The sequence below is a fragment of the Musca autumnalis genome, unplaced genomic scaffold (assembly GCF_047663935.1).
Source record: "Musca autumnalis isolate F117 unplaced genomic scaffold, ASM4766393v1 scaffold_3, whole genome shotgun sequence".
NCBI classification, from domain to species: domain Eukaryota; kingdom Metazoa; phylum Arthropoda; class Insecta; order Diptera; family Muscidae; genus Musca; species Musca autumnalis.
In genome coordinates this window covers 231,010,968-231,026,845 of record NW_027411866.1, presented here as the reverse complement: position 1 = coordinate 231,026,845, position 15,878 = coordinate 231,010,968, and the positions used below count along the sequence as shown (strand labels likewise).

Genomic DNA, 15,878 nt, shown 5'->3' with positions numbered 1-15,878 from the left:
AATATTTCGCGGTGTTACATGAATTTTTACCAAAACAAACTTATAATACCCTTTTCCACATTGTGGTATAGGGTATAATAAAATTGAGTCATAGAGCAAACCTGAATATGCTGGAAGCGATGGAGCAAAAGTAAAAAACGGTATATTTAAAAAAAAAATCGCGCGCGCGATTTCTTATAAAATATACCGTTTTTAACTTTTGCTCCATCGTTTCCAGCATATTCAGGTTTGCTCTATGTCTCAATGTTTTATTCACAATTTTGTGTGGCGTTATAGAAGTATCGCAAGCACACAAGAATAACACAATAACTTTCAAATAAACAAGTAACATCCAAAATGTTTCTAAAAATGAGACAAAAACATACATATGATAGTTAATCTAGAGATGAAAGCCAATCTACTCGTCAGGTATGCAGGTTTGCAAAATTTTGCATGCTTGTAAGCCTTGTTTCGAGGGACCTCAAGAAAACATAACGATCACGGTACTGTAATGGTGTGTCCATTTTGTCCACAATTTGTTCAAAAAACCGTGCACATTTTTATATGATTTCAGTAAGCTAATTTATTTATTACATACATATATAATTCAATCTTATTTCTAAATAAATCTGAATTTTACTTATGAACAGGGAAAATCATTAATTTCGGAAAACAGACATAACGCCCAATGGGCCTTATGTCCGCAATGGGGGCGGACTTAACGCCCAATTTCACTTTGGGCGTTAAGTCCAGGGTCAGGGCGGACATAACGCCCAAATTTGATTTTGGGCGTTATGTCTGTTGGGCGTTAAGTCAGGTCGCCGACTCCATTTTTGTTAAACATAAGAAAAATTGTAAACCAACAAATAATCTGTAATTATTATATGATCGCATATATCCGAAACACGGATGCGCAAATAAAGAAGAAGAAAACCGGCGAAAGTAGTAAAAGTTGCAAACTGCGCTCATATGAATTGTATGGTGTCTGAAGTAAAGGAACGCTTTTCAAATAAAAAGTGGTAAAACTTGAAGATTCTTGCACGTAAAGGAACAGAGCTATTGAATAATCAAAAATTAGCCTAAAATTGACAAAAATAAACGGATCCTAGCAGTTATTGGTATGTTGAATTTAGATACAAAAGATATAATATTACATCAATACGATACGTTTAGCATAATATTTGATTTTGACTTCACATTATATATATGGTATATCTATAACATAAACAATAGCTGTGTTCCTTTACTTACCTGAGGTTACCATTTGTTACCATTTTTAACCTGCAAAGCGTTCCTTAACCCCGAAAAGTGGCAAAACTGGAAGCAATTTTTAAGAGAGTGAGAGTGGAGAGAGAGCGAAAATTGCTTTCTCTTCTACCACAGGCTACTAGCAAAATTTCTGCAGGTAAAAAATAGCAGAACTGATTTTTCGACTTTTGTTTGAAGATTATTTCACAATGAAAAAGAAAATGGACGAAAAACAGAAGAAAAAGTCGAACGCTGACAAAACTAAATTAAAAACTGTGAAATAAAAGACGAAAATTGATTTTTTATTTTTCTTTTTGACATTGCTGCCAGATCTACAATTTTTCGGTGCCTTTACTTTTCTGGTAAAAATGTTCATGAGAGAGCAATTTTGAGAAATTTTGACACTTTTCTCTTTTACCGCCATTACCATTAAAAAAGTAAAGGAACAAAGCTAATATAAGTTAAACCCACAGCATGGTACAAATACACAGGTAGCCGCATCGGCAATCGTCGGCAACATAAGATGTCAAAATTTGACATCAATTCAATGCAATTGACACATTATGTTACCATCAGCTGGCATGATAATGCTACCTGTATTATTGTACCATGACCCACAGTCTATACAGTCGATTCAGCCCGAACTAGTTAGCCTTGACTATTTACTTTGCTGTCAAATACATTAGGTCTGTACGATAACCCAAAAGTTTGTACAAATTTGTACAAACTTTTACAAAATGCTGTTCGATAACACACTTGCACAGTGAAAGAGAACTGAGAAGCATTGCAAGTAGTTGCAAGAACTTGCAAATACTTTTTACTTGAGAAGTTATCGAACAGGCTTATTATTGTGACATAAAATACAAAGGAAATCAAATCACAATAATGAACAATCTATTATGTTTGTTGTCAAATGTTGTTAAGGGCGAAACCTATAGCTGTGCGTGTGCGTTCAAAAATACAAAAACAAAATACATGTATTTGTTGCTGTTCTCAATTTGAAATACATACATGTATTTTATTTTTGTATTTTTGAACGCATACGAAACACGCAGATCTATAGGTTTCGCCCTAAGTCGATGGTCAGACTAGCAAGGTTTCTTGAAACCAATTTCGTTAAAGTTTCTTTTTAAGTTTCGTTAGTGTCCACACACGTTAACGTGAAATTTAAGATTTTTTCGTGTCCCTTTATTTTACTATTCGCATTTTTTGTGTTTCTCATACCAAAAAACAAAGCAAACATATATAAATAAACTAAACAACAACACAAAATAATTAACATTAATAATTAAATTAATAGTAATAGCTAAATCTTGTCTATTTCATTAATAAAATGTTTTTGTTAAATCTTTTTATGCTTGTTTCGTTGTTAACGTTGGCTTGAGAAAATTACAATGAAAGAAAATGGAAGAAAAAATCTTGCAACGAACGACAAGAAGAGGCAACACAACAAACACAGAAAACCATGTACATGGGTTTCACTACTTCATACCCCTCGCCTATAAACTTGACGTCGCCATGTTGAAATCGTGCTAGTCTGACCATCGACTAAGAGAACTCTGAATGGCCGACATTCGGTAGGCCTTGGTTAAACCCAACAAAATTAAAAAGCTTGTTATTCAAGAATTAGTTAAAGTCGGTTGATGCGCATCCGATTTTGGATACAGCGAATCAATCTCTTTCAATATCTATGCATATTTCATTTTTTCACTCAGCGGCCATTGTGTGCCGTCAGTTGCATCCATGGTGGAATAATAAGGTGTAACGCCAAAAACAGCTGATCTTCATACCAGTTGTCAAAATGCGTTATTGTGAATAAAATCACATATAAAATGTAAACAAGCAATTCACAGTAATGCCTTTATGTGAGCAAATTTGACGTTTCACATTATTTGATGTAACACCTTCTTATGCTAAGTTTACATTTACGAAATCCACTCGATTTCAACTGTCAATTCCATAGCTCAAACATCCAATGAAATCTCATCTGAAATCCATTGGATTTCATTTGACGTTTAACCTATGGATTTGACAGTTGAAATCGAGTGGATTCCGTAAATGTAAACTAAGCATTATTCCACCATGGTTGCATCTCACAATGCCAAAAACCTTAAAGTGGGTAAAAATCGCGCAATTTGCATACGATTTTGATGCGCATCCGGTTTCATTAGCGCCCATCAAAAATACGTCAATATACACCTATTTCAAATAGATTCTTCAAGAACCGCGGATGTGCCTCCACATTCTATTTTGCGTAAAATACCCCTATTACTCTCGTAACTCTGTAATTTACGCGTTTTCGCAAATATTATAATCGCGTATAAAGGATTCCATTTATATAAAAATGTTTAAAGAAAATCGCGGTTTAGTATGCAGATTTGTTAAAATATTTTTTTGTTGATTTTCCTATTTTCAAGGTATCTATATCCGCGATTTTTGCGGATAGATTCGATCGCGGATGGGCTCATTAGATCTGTCGAGTAAAAAAAAAACTAAATTCACGCAGGGTTTAAAGGAAATTGAATGACAGTTGTAAATTTTACACGCAAAAAATAGATTTTTTAAGAAAATTCACGCATGAAATATTGGCCTTTAGACTCCAATTACTAGGATGCTGTATGGAGCACACTCATGAGATATACATTAAACAACGTAGAATCACGTTCTATATAATCGTATTATTCTATAATCGTATTATGAGCTTGGGAAATTAAGTTGTTGCGCGTCAGGATTATTAAAAAAAATAAAAAAAACCGAAATTCCGGCTTCAAAATATCAGCATAAATTTTAGGTGGATGCAGTGGATATATCAAAGAATCATACACTAGTATCATGTTGTCCGTGGAGTATTCTGTGATTCTTTCTTTAGGCATACGTCAATAAAATGTAGGGTTAAGCTAGAAATGGGAAGAGAACATAAAAAAAAACTTGTTGGCTTCAACCCATTTTTCTACATTGATGCCAACACAGTTTCCACGAAAATTAATTTTAATGGTGGACATTATGGGATCCCTCACTCCTAAAACACTTCATTTTAAAGAATTTCAATCATACTATGTAAAATATGTTAACAGTTCGCGAATGCTAAATGGGTGAAACTCAGATTCATCTATTGTAAAACATGTTTGGTTTTTACCATATATATCTTTGATACTATTTCACTTTTTATTTTTCTATTGGTTCACAATAAAATATGATTTAAAATATTTCATGACCAGATCTATAATATACCGCACTATATAATAGCCGCCAATTAATTGACTCGAATAATGTAGTACTCTAAATATACGAATACGTAGAATTGCTGCCGAAGATGGTTCTGGCTTTTCGTTTAGTAAAAATTCCCTCACACCCTTGAGCAAATTGTAATAATAAGTTTCGTTATAACTGTAGCCAAGAAAATTGAAGGTGGACCTATGTAGGAAGATATCACAGAAGAATATTATAAATGTAATAAAAAAAAGAAGGGAGAAAACAAACCATTCATTCTCGCTAATATTTTTCTCCAGAGCTCGGAAATTTTCATTTAGGAAAGTCCATTCGTTTTTTATGAAAAGTTGCATTACTCTACCGGTTGTTACGAAGCGACGATTTAATCGGATAAACCTGGAAGTTAATGGGAAAAATTATGCTTATTTGAAATTCGATAATAGAGTAGTAGTGCGATTCTCTAAAGTCCTGGGTACATAAGCTGAATAAACAAGAAAAGGGCAAACCAGTTCGAAATTTGCTCGGCCTTCTTAATTCTTTTATTTTTATTATGTCATATATGAAGCAAAAAAGCAAGGCAATCAGGCTAGGCAGCTTATGTACCCAACGCTTAACTCATTTTTTGAGTTACCTACAAATGTCCGTATAATTAAAATGCGTATAATTTCGGTAATTAACGATATTATTCGGTAAGTTAGCGACCAATAAAAAGTTGTCGTAAAGTTCTACCGGTAGCAACAGTGTTGTCAACTTTTGAACTTTTCATTCATAATTTTGCGTTTTAATGTTACCGATTTTTGTCGGTAACTCAAAAAATGAGTTAAGGCCTGGGTGCATAAGCTGCCTTGCTTGCTTCTGATAAAAGAATAAAAATGAAATGGGCAACCCAGTTCGAAATTTGCTCGGCCTCCTTCATTCTTTTATTATTATGTCAGAAATGAAGCAGGAAAGCAAGGCAACCAGGCAGCTTATGTACCCAGGTCTTTAAGGGCTGAGTACATAAGCTGCCTTGCCTGCTTGCTTCTGATAAAAGAATAAAAAATAAGAGGGCAACCCAGTTCGAAATTTGCTAGGCCTTCTTTATTCTTTTATTATTATGTCAGAAATGAAGCAGGAAAGCAAGGCAATCAGACAGCTTATGTACCCAGGCCTTTAGAGAATCGCACTACTGGACTTCGAAATGACATTGCCAAAGAAAAATTTCAACAATAATATTTCTATATTCACAAAACCATAGACATAGACTAATGAACATACAGACGACGGATTACACAATTGTTCCGCGGTCAAGTAACTCAAACCCGAAAACTCAAAAAAGTTCGAAGACGGTTTTTAAGGAAAATGACAATATTTTCTTGGATATTTTTATCTGAGGATATAGTTCCCATCAAAAGCTATCCCCATGTAGTCTTTTGCCAGAATAAAATATTTATTAACTTGTATTTTTATGCATTTTATATTGAGTTTCTTAGTTACCACACTCAATTCGAACATACTCGGTAAGAGCATTCCGACGTCTATGTCTTCATTAGTCTATGACAAAACCCAATGCTTCTTTATGAGAAAGTTTATACTCCTGTTGTACAAAATAAAACAAAAATACTTACATGGGCTTTTGTCCGGAAATAATCATTAACAAATCAAGGAATAAAGCAGGAATTATTTGAAGAGTTATAAACTAGTAAAATAGATTAGAATCTGATTATCCTCTTAATGCACCAAATCATATGCTACTTACCCTAAAATAGTGCCACACAAGGTATGATGTAACAGGAAGATCTGGAAACCATAAACATTTATCGTATGGCATTTTTAATGTAAGTTTTTTTCCAAAATCATTAAAATCGGCATAACTAAAATTCCGTTTAGAGGAACTGCAACAATTAAATATCTCCACTTCGACTCTGGATGTTAATGGTGGATGTGTGCCCAATTTAAATGCAGCAACAATAAGAGATTTGGCACATATATCGACAGCAATAACATCAGGAACTGTATTAGGACTACCATAATTGGTACGCATAAGCCCACTATAACCGGCTACGAAAATACCAATAGGTCCGTTGAAGTTATCTATCCAGCCCGGCATTGGTTCTTCATAACTACTGATGACTGGAAAATGAAAATTATGGTAAAAGTTAAGACGAAAACACGATAAACGTGTGAATAAAATTTTGAGTAAGTTAAAGACAAAGGACAACCAAAATCGAATTTGAACCCAGAACCTTCAGCGTGTAAGGCGGGTGTACATACCATTGCACCACGGTGGCTCCCAAAGCAAATCTTTAGAGCAGTACCTAGAATGACTAAAGGCGTAGCTCCGCGTCATTTCTGATAAAATAATAATTTGTGAAGCGGATCAACTTTTAATCCCATGAACTATTTTATTTTTACTTTATTTCATATTTTTACTTTTCACTGAATTCCGCTTATGTACATATTTTATTTATGATAGTCTAAACACTTACGTTTTCATTTAGCATTTACATATTAAGAATGCAACCCTGATTATTTGAAATAGTTGAATTTAACAGCTAAAAAATGCAACCATGTACATATTTTGTAAGCATTAGCCCTGTTCCTTTACGTTCAAGAATCTTCAAGTTTTACAACTTTTTACTCGAAAAGCGTTCCTTTACTTCAGACACAATACAATTCATATGGGAGCAGTTTTCAACTTTTACTACTTTTGCCGGTTTTACCATTTTCAGAAGTAAAGGAACAGACCAATTACTTTTAATTTACATCTTTGATCTTAATACCTTTTGTATACAACCAATACTAGTTGAGAGTACTTAAACCAGCATTAGGCAACCCATACTAACGCACATTGCGTTCTTTGCATTAGTATTGGAGACAAAACATGCTTAACAGTCATTTAGATAAGGGGACGCATACACAAAAAACAAAAGAAGCGACACACAACCTTATTCATTGCCTGCTCAGCTGAGAATAAATTGTTTTGTTCTCTCCACATGTTGTATACGTGAATAAATGTACGTTCCCAAAGAGCGCGCGTGCACCCTTTGCCTGATGCTGACTTAAACGGACCCAAATTTCAATAAAGTCACTCTAATGCTTTGTTTACATTTACGAAATCCACTCGATTTCAACTGTCAATTCCATTGGTTAAACGTCAAATTAAATCCAATGGATTTCAGATAAGATTTCATTTGACGTTTGAGCAATGGAATTGACAGTTAAAATCGAGTGGATTTCGTAAATGTAAACCTAGCATAATACCAAGTTTACACTTATGCTCCAAAATCCACTGGATTTCGCGAAATCCTGAAATACATTCCGGTGTTTACACTTATTTTTTTCTTGATTTGAAACATATCACAATAATCAAGGTAGATGCATATGCGCACCTGATCGAACATGAATTTTCAAGCTGTTGTAAATTGAATTATACTAATTGAATTGAAATTGCGGAATTGAAACCATTCCGATCGGAATCTGTGACATGCCTGATAGATAATTTTCGAAATAAAGCAGTAAAGTTCTATATTGTCGTATTTATTTGATGACTAATACTATGTTTACATTTACGAAATCCACTCGAGTTCAAGTGTCAATTCCATTGCTCAAACGTCAAATGAAATCCATTCGATTTCAGATGAGTTTTCATTTGACGTATACACAAAGGAATTGACAGATGAAATCGAGTGGATTTCGTAAATGTAAACATAGTATTAGTCATCAAATAAATACGACAATATAGAACTTTACTGCTTTATTTCGAAAATTATCTATCAGGCATGTCACAGATTCCGATCGGAATGGTTTCAATTCCGCAATTTCAATTCGATGGTTTTTGTTTTAGCTTCTTCAGATTCCGATCGATTTGGTGAATTTCGGAATTGTCATTATTTAGCATAAATATGGCAACGTTGGACGAAAAAGGATCAAAACAAAGACCATATGATTAGAAAACACTGTAGAAGTTTAAATTGTAAAAAAATATTCTATTAAAAGGAAGTTTTTTGTGCGAAAAAAAAGTTAGCTTTTACAAAATGCCGGGAGTTTCTATTGTTTCTGTAATTGAGGCGCAAAGTAATGAACACAATACGGAAAAAATACGCGGAAGGAATATAAGAGATACTTCGGACCCCTTGTCCTACCCCAGTGCAGTGTGAGCATAAAATCTATAAAGATTTTTTCATGTGCCGAATTTCTTTGTTTGACCCTAAATTATTAAACATTAATTAATACATCAAAATAACATATGTATTTAAAAACACTTACATTTTGTACGAAACTCCTTGTTTGAGTTATTTTTTTGTTATGTTTTCTGTTTTATCTTCCCTTTAAGTTTTCATTCGTAATGCCAGACTGTTTAGTTTTTGCAAACGATTAATATTTGTTCGAAGAAAAAAATCGATTTTAACGAAAAAATTATGTGGCAACACTTCGTTAACAAGTGGTTTCGTTGATTGAGAAATAATGAAAATTTGGCAATTTTTTAATTAAAATTATAAAAATTATGAAAATAAATGAGATTTTGTTAATAAAACAATAATTTTATTATTTTTAAGTGTTTTTGGACTGTTTTAAAGTGACATATTTCCAAAAAAATGCAATTCCACTTGAGAAACCAAAAGTGGTTTCATTCCGAAAAAATTTTTCGTTTTTCGGTTTCTGAAGAAGCTTAATACGAAATCAATTTCACTTTCGATCGGAATTGGTTTCTGTGACATGCCTGTATATATCGTATTAATTGTGTATAATACTAACAAATGAAAAAAATAAAAAAATGATTTTATCGTTGAGACATCATAATAATAAATTTTGATAGATAAAAGCAGAGCTCCGAATACTCGCTCGAATTCCATTCGCGAGTGAAACTCTTCTGGAATTAGAGCAAATTGAGGGGGGTTACTTGCCCCCTCCTCACAACAAACAAAAACTTATCCCACCCCTTATAAAATTGCCCAAAACCCACCAAAAAAATTGCACCCAAAAAAATTACCACCTCACCCTAAAATTTCACTCGCGTGTAAATCGGAGCTCTGGATAAAAGTTGTGTTCAGAACCTGCAAAATATTACCACTTGCAGTAGTTTTGCCGTTTAGCGCTACAAATGCGGTCCCGTACTCCAAAATCTAGCAAGACTTGCACTTTTCTATAAACAAAAATAGTAAATTTGGCATAGAAGCATGTTTATTGGCATCTGAATATGAAAGCTGATACATTGATTTTGACATTTCTGCTGGAGTTTCTGCAATTTCCGTCATTTTTTTCATTCCCGTATTTTTTAGGAAATTTGTATGAGAAAGAAAGTTTTCATTTTTCATTTTTCTAACTTTACCATTAAAAAAGTACGGGAACACAATGGAAAATATCCTTGTAACAAATTAATTTAATATTTTTTTCACATTGTTTACACATTTTGATACTAAAATTTTTTGTTGCAGCAATTGACCATCTACCTTGTTTATTGTGATACGTGAAAAGTGTTGCAACTTTTGGTCCTTTTTTGTGATTTCAATGTTGATTTCGCTGAAATCACGAAATGAGATGATTTCATTTTTGTATGCGAAATCATGATAAATTTTGCTTGATTCCGCGCGAAATCACGAAACGCCTTCGAAATTACGAAACGACGCCGAATGTAAACCAAGCATATCTCGCTTAGCAAACATTGAAGGTTTATGATCTACTACAACCCTTGCCAAGTTGATGGACTCAGATCTTAAACTAGAAATAATTCTAAGCAAAGAGTAAAAGTGTTTCGGATGTTCGTCCGAATTTTTATTCATGCAAAATTTTGAATTAAATTATCTTTATTTTAACATTTTTCTACAGCAGAGACACTCTAAAAGAAGAAAAGAACAAAAATTGGTGGTGTTTTGCTTAAAGATCTTTAAAAAGCACAAATATATATCTCATCTGGATTTCATTTGACGTTTAACCTATGGATTTGACAGTTGAAATCGAGTGGATTTCGTAAATGTAAACCAATACTATGTTTACATTTACGAAATGCACTTGATTTCATCTGTCAATTTCTTTATGTGTACGTCAAATGAAAACTCATCTGAAATCGATTGGATTTCATTTGACGTTTGAGCAATGGAATTGACAGTTGAAATCGAGTGGATTTCGTAAATGTAAACATAGTACAAGCATTTGATTTCATTTGAAGTTTTTAGCAATGGAATTGACAGTTGAAATCGGATGGACATAAAAAAGACATACGCTTTGTTTTTACGTTAAAGTTTCTATGAAACAATGTATAAAAAAATTACCATAATGGTCAAACATAATGCCGAATACGAATTCCAAAATTGAATAATTTTTAACTTCGGTGCCTGAAATCGTGCTTCGTTGAGGGCTGTTCTATTAAAAACAGAACAAATTAATTTCTCGCTTTCACGCCAAGTAAGCGGAGCAAGCAACAAAAATCCATTGTGTTTCTACCTTTAGAGTCATACGTTTATCCAAGGCATATTTATTGTTGTTATTGAAAATTAAATATTAAAGAAAATATTGAATAATGTTCGTTCTTAATGTTTTTCCTGAGAACGACCCTATTATTCAATCTTTTCTTTGACATTTATGGTCTGTTCCAGTACTGCAAGAATCTAAAAATTTTTACTATTTTTTTCGATAACATAAAGGAAAAAATGTTATCGTAGTAAAATTCTTGCAGGTTCTGGAACAGGGCATTGATTTTCAATAACAACAATAGGCCTGTTCGAATACTCAAAAGTTTGTACAAATTTTTACAAACTTTTACAAAATGCCGTTCGATAACAAATATGTTCAGTAAAAGAGAAATGAGAAGTAGTTGCAAGAACTTGCGTAGTTATCAAACATGCCTAATGTTGTTTTTGTAAATTTGTTAGTTGTTGTAATTCATGCATCTACCTTATAGCGGGGTACACACGATCAGTTTTGACTGTCGATTTTTTTGGAATTATCGATTACTGTTAAATAGTCCAGCAACCACAAAATATTTTGTGGTTGCCTGATGACTGACAAACGTGAACGGACACACTGGCAAATAACCGAAAAAACTGATCGTGTGTACCCCGCTTATATAAATATGCCTTGCGTTTATCTTTACCCACCTATGGATGGCCTTACTATTACCACAGGCAATGTGTGACGATGATCATTGACAACATGTTCAGCTAAACTTTTGGTGAATGTATAAGTATTGGGATGACTCGGAGCTATCTGGGGAAACAAAATATTCAATGTATCCACATCACAAGTTTCTGCCAATTTAATCATGTTGCGCCAATCGGCATATGGTGAATATATCTGGAAAGGAAAAAAAAATGCATGGCATAAAATGGAATACAAAGGATGTGCTAAAAATGGCGAAAATAGCAAAATAAACTCTATTTAAGGATGATCACAGGAGGAAACTTATTTTCATGGGAAATATGAATGATCTGATATATACATACATGGGTGAATATTGCGAAAAGACTAGTTTCTGTGTCCCGAGGCATTTAGGGTTAAAATATTGAAAAAAATAAATTTTTAGAAACAGAAAAAGTCCCAATTTACATTGGGCGAGTTTACTTGCGGCAATTGTCATTTTGTGGGAGAGAGAGGTGAGGCATATGGTAACCCTTTGCCTCTCAGCACCCTCTCTCACCTACAAACTGACAATTGCCGCAAGTAAACTCGCCTAATGTAAATTGGGACTAAGTAAAACAAAATGTCCTTTAACGAGGTCCGAAAAACGAAATAAAATATTTTACATATTTATATCCAAAAAATTGGTCTCAAGGTGCAAAACGTCATTACCGAGCGTGTCCCCAACCGTTTTCTGTTCAAAAAAAAAACACTGATATTCATTAATTTATTAAAATATATTACATAGTGGAATAAGAAAGTGTTACGTCAAACGTCAAATTTGCTCACAATAATGCATTACTGTGAATTGTTTGTTTACATTTTGTAAGTGATTTTATTCACAATAACGCATTTTGACAACTGGTATGAAGATCAGCTGTTTTTGGCGTTACACCTTATTATTCCACCATGATATATAATAGCTCTGTTCCTTTACGTGCAAGAATCTTCAAGTTTTACCACTTTTTTTTTACCGAGTTATTCTAGAAGAATAAACCAAGTCAATTTTGATTTCATAAATATAATTTTATTTTTTAAATTATGATTTTGAGACATTTTAGTCGTGTCCCAGTTTTTTCGTCATTACCGTGCGTCAATGTGTTTATTAAGAAAAAATTCTTTAAACTGGTTTTTTGTTTATATGTGATGTGTCAAAGTAACGACAATTCCCGTTAGTTTTAACGATAATCAACAGAAGTGAAAAATGTAGTCAGTTGGGTAAGAGCTGTTGAAGTGTTTAAGTGTTTTTGCGCATGTTCCAAAATTTCGTCATTCCCGTGCTGAGTATTTTTTTTCCTTTATTTATGTTATAATTTCCAAATTAATGCTAAATATGTGTATGTCAATCTTTTTAGTCTGTATTTATTTATTATAAATTTTATAAAAAAAAATAGGAACGACTAAAACAAAACTAAAAACTAGACTTTCCGGACACAAATCGGATCAAAAAACTGACAAACCTTTTGAACAAAAGACAGCGCTAGCAGCTCATTGCACATTAACAGGACACAAACCAGACTTTAATAATGTTGACATACTATCACAAGAAAATAACTATAAGAGACGATTCACATTAGAAATGTTACACATAATAAATTTACCTAACGAAAAACGGATTAATTATAAGACTGACACAGACCACTGTGCTCACATTTACAGAAACATAGTTCACAAGCACAGACGTAAGAAAGCTCAGTTTGATGGTGACATTAGATTCGAGTAGCCGCATCTCTCTCTAAAACATGTAATTTATCATTTTTGTGTTATACGTTTATTGTTAAATTAATTTGTAACTTGTGTTTTTACAATAGATCCCTGAAGATGATTACCGATGGTAATCGAAATATCGGATAATAAAGATTAAAAGCAATAAAAACCTCGTTTTTTAATGACCTAAAGCAAAACAATAACAAAAATCGAAAAATAAATAGTTAATAAGGAAAGGATCATGTCGACCGGGCCCGACTATATGATACCCAACACCACTGTGAATATGTTAAATTGTAATTGGGAGCTACATATATCCAAGGCATATTCATATAAGGTAAATGCATGAATTACAACAACTAACAAATTTACAAAAACAACATTGTTGTTATTGAAAACTAATTGTCAAAGATAAATATTGAATAATAGGGTCGTTCCAAAAATTTGTTCAGGAAAAACATAAATACATTTTGAAAATCCTCTAAAATAGAACAAATTTGAATCAAAATGTAAATATAAACCATTCAGAACTGTCGTAGGTCATTGTTATTACACGTTTACTGTGAAAAGAAGAATTTTATGGTCCTAAATTTCGAAGTTTCAAATTTCATGAGTAGACCCTATTATGTTTTGAAAACTAAATTTACAAAAAAAGTAAAAATACAGCTGATTGTCACTTCTACCTTGTATAAATATGCCTTGCATATATCCAAATTGACCAAATTCAAAGTCAAGGCTGTAGTTAATTAAAACAATTGGCTTGTTCCTTTACTTTTGAAAATGGTATAACCGGCAAAAGTAGCAAAAGTTATAAAATGCTCCAATATGAATTGTATTGTGTCTGAAGTAAAGGAACGCTTTTCGAGTAAAAAGTGGTAAAACTTGAAGATTCTTGAACGTAAAGGAACAGAGCTAATGAAAGGACAAATGAATGTTACAAAATGTAATATTTAAATATCATTCCCGTGCGACTACCGGCATTCCCGTGCTTTGAAAAATTCCTAATTAATCCATTAATTTCGATGATTATACCAACCTTTTCATCTATCACCTTAAGATTCGGATGAGAGTACGCTGTTGAAACGTGAACAAGAGCTTTCAATTTGGGTAATTCTTTGGCCAATTTAATCATTTCATAGGCACCACGTGTATTGAGTAATATCGCAGTCTTTAGATCTTCATCGAAACGTATTGTGGCCGCTATATGAAATATTATTGAAACATTGCGTAATTTCTCCTTATCCTGCGCAGAAATACCCAAACCCTTCTCATAGCAATCCCCTGCTATGGGTGTGATCTTTTTAAATGACTCCGGTTGTTCCTTATGAACTCGACGAAATACTGGTATCTCCAGTAACTCCTTTAAGCGTTCTTCAGGAGTTTTATTCTTTTTGGTACGTATTAAAATGTAAAGTTTCGAAACGTTTGGTAGGGAGTATAGAATTTTCTCAATCAATACTTTGCCAATGAAACCTAGAGCGTGATAGAAATTTTTACTTAGGCTTGAGCTAATTATATATTGAATTGGAGACTTACCCGTTCCGCCGGTTATAAAGATTTCCTTATCCTTATAAAAATTTACAATAGACATTTTTAAAGACGTTTCTTATTTTAAGTTTAATATACACTATTCAGTTATTACTCTTTCAGTTTCAAATAGCGATTGACCATTTCGCCAAACTTTAAATAGCAATCATTTTGAGCATTAGCATCAGTTTGCATATTTAAAAAGTCATCAAATTTTTTATTCTCAAAGGTCAAAATAAGGTAATTTAAAAAAAAATCGATTGAGAATGCAAAAAAATAAAATAGTATATATTATCGGACATCTGCATACAGTGACAGCCACTAAAAATTATGCAACCTGAACTAAAACATTTAAACGTAGATAACTTTGAAACGAGTTCAAATTTTTTAACAACCGCTAAAAACCCTTACCGTTATTGCAGATAGATTACATTTGGTCTGTTCCAGAACTGCAAGAATCTACTAATTTTTACTATTTTTTCCGATAACATAAAGGAAAAAATTTTATCGTAGCAACAAATAGTAGCTTCTTGCAGGTTCTGGAACAGAGCAATTATTTACGACTAAAAGTCGACATTGACAATTTGTATAGTCTTGACATGCTCTTAAAACAGATTTTTAAATGTAATGACTTTTTAAGTGTTGTATAGTGTAATCTATCTGCAAGCTCTTAGCTTAATTTTTCTGCTTAGCTTATTTCTTCACTAGGCCGCTTATTTCTTGGTATCACACATCGAAGCGTAAAATTCATGGGCACTATAAACATAATTATTTCAATATATCAAATAAAATTAAGGGGTCGATCTTCGATAACAATTATCGTTGAGTGGCGTTGCCAGTTGTCAAAATTGATCCACGTATGGCAACTCTCAACTGAAGTTGCGAATCTCAGTTGACGAAGCGGCTGTTTTTCAGCAACCACAAATTTTCAGTTGCAGTGAACATTTTCGAAGAAACAAGAAGTAAAATAGAAGGAAAAATAAACATTTTATTAACAATTATTGATTCTTTGCATCATTAATTAATTTTGTGTATCAATATGGTGAAAATAACGACAAAGCACCAGTTTTATTATTAATATTAATAAAAAAATATTAATTGATAAACTGAGT

General features: G+C 32.9%; 1 protein-coding gene across 1 annotated transcript; it reads right to left on the bottom strand.

The window, feature by feature from the left end:
- Positions 1-4,400: 4,400 nt before the first annotated feature.
- On the bottom strand, positions 4,401-14,887 carry LOC141397225 (fatty acyl-CoA reductase wat-like). The gene is made up of 7 exons (XM_073973321.1): positions 14,776-14,887; positions 14,276-14,712; positions 11,514-11,709; positions 6,176-6,549; positions 6,045-6,115; positions 4,708-4,833; positions 4,401-4,641 (listed from the first exon to the last, which is right to left on the bottom strand). Exons 1-7 carry the CDS (start codon positions 14,828-14,830, stop codon positions 4,401-4,403), a joined length of 1,500 nt encoding a protein of 499 aa, XP_073829422.1. The 5' UTR covers positions 14,831-14,887.
- Between the last annotated feature and the right edge of the window lie 991 nt (positions 14,888-15,878).

Bases quoted from the DNA above. Each gene is read 5' to 3' on its own strand.
- LOC141397225 (XM_073973321.1), bottom strand. From the start codon at position 14,830: ATGTCTATTGTAAATTTTTATAAGGATAAGGAAATCTTTATAACCGGC. The intron at 14,713-14,775 runs GTAAGTCTCCAA...ATCACGCTCTAG, and splicing joins CTTTATAACCGGCGGAACGG to GTTTCATTGGCAAAGTATTG. The intron at 4,834-6,044 runs GTAAGTATTTTT...ATTAACTTCCAG, and splicing joins ATTTCCGGACAAAAGCCCAT to GTTTATCCGATTAAATCGTC.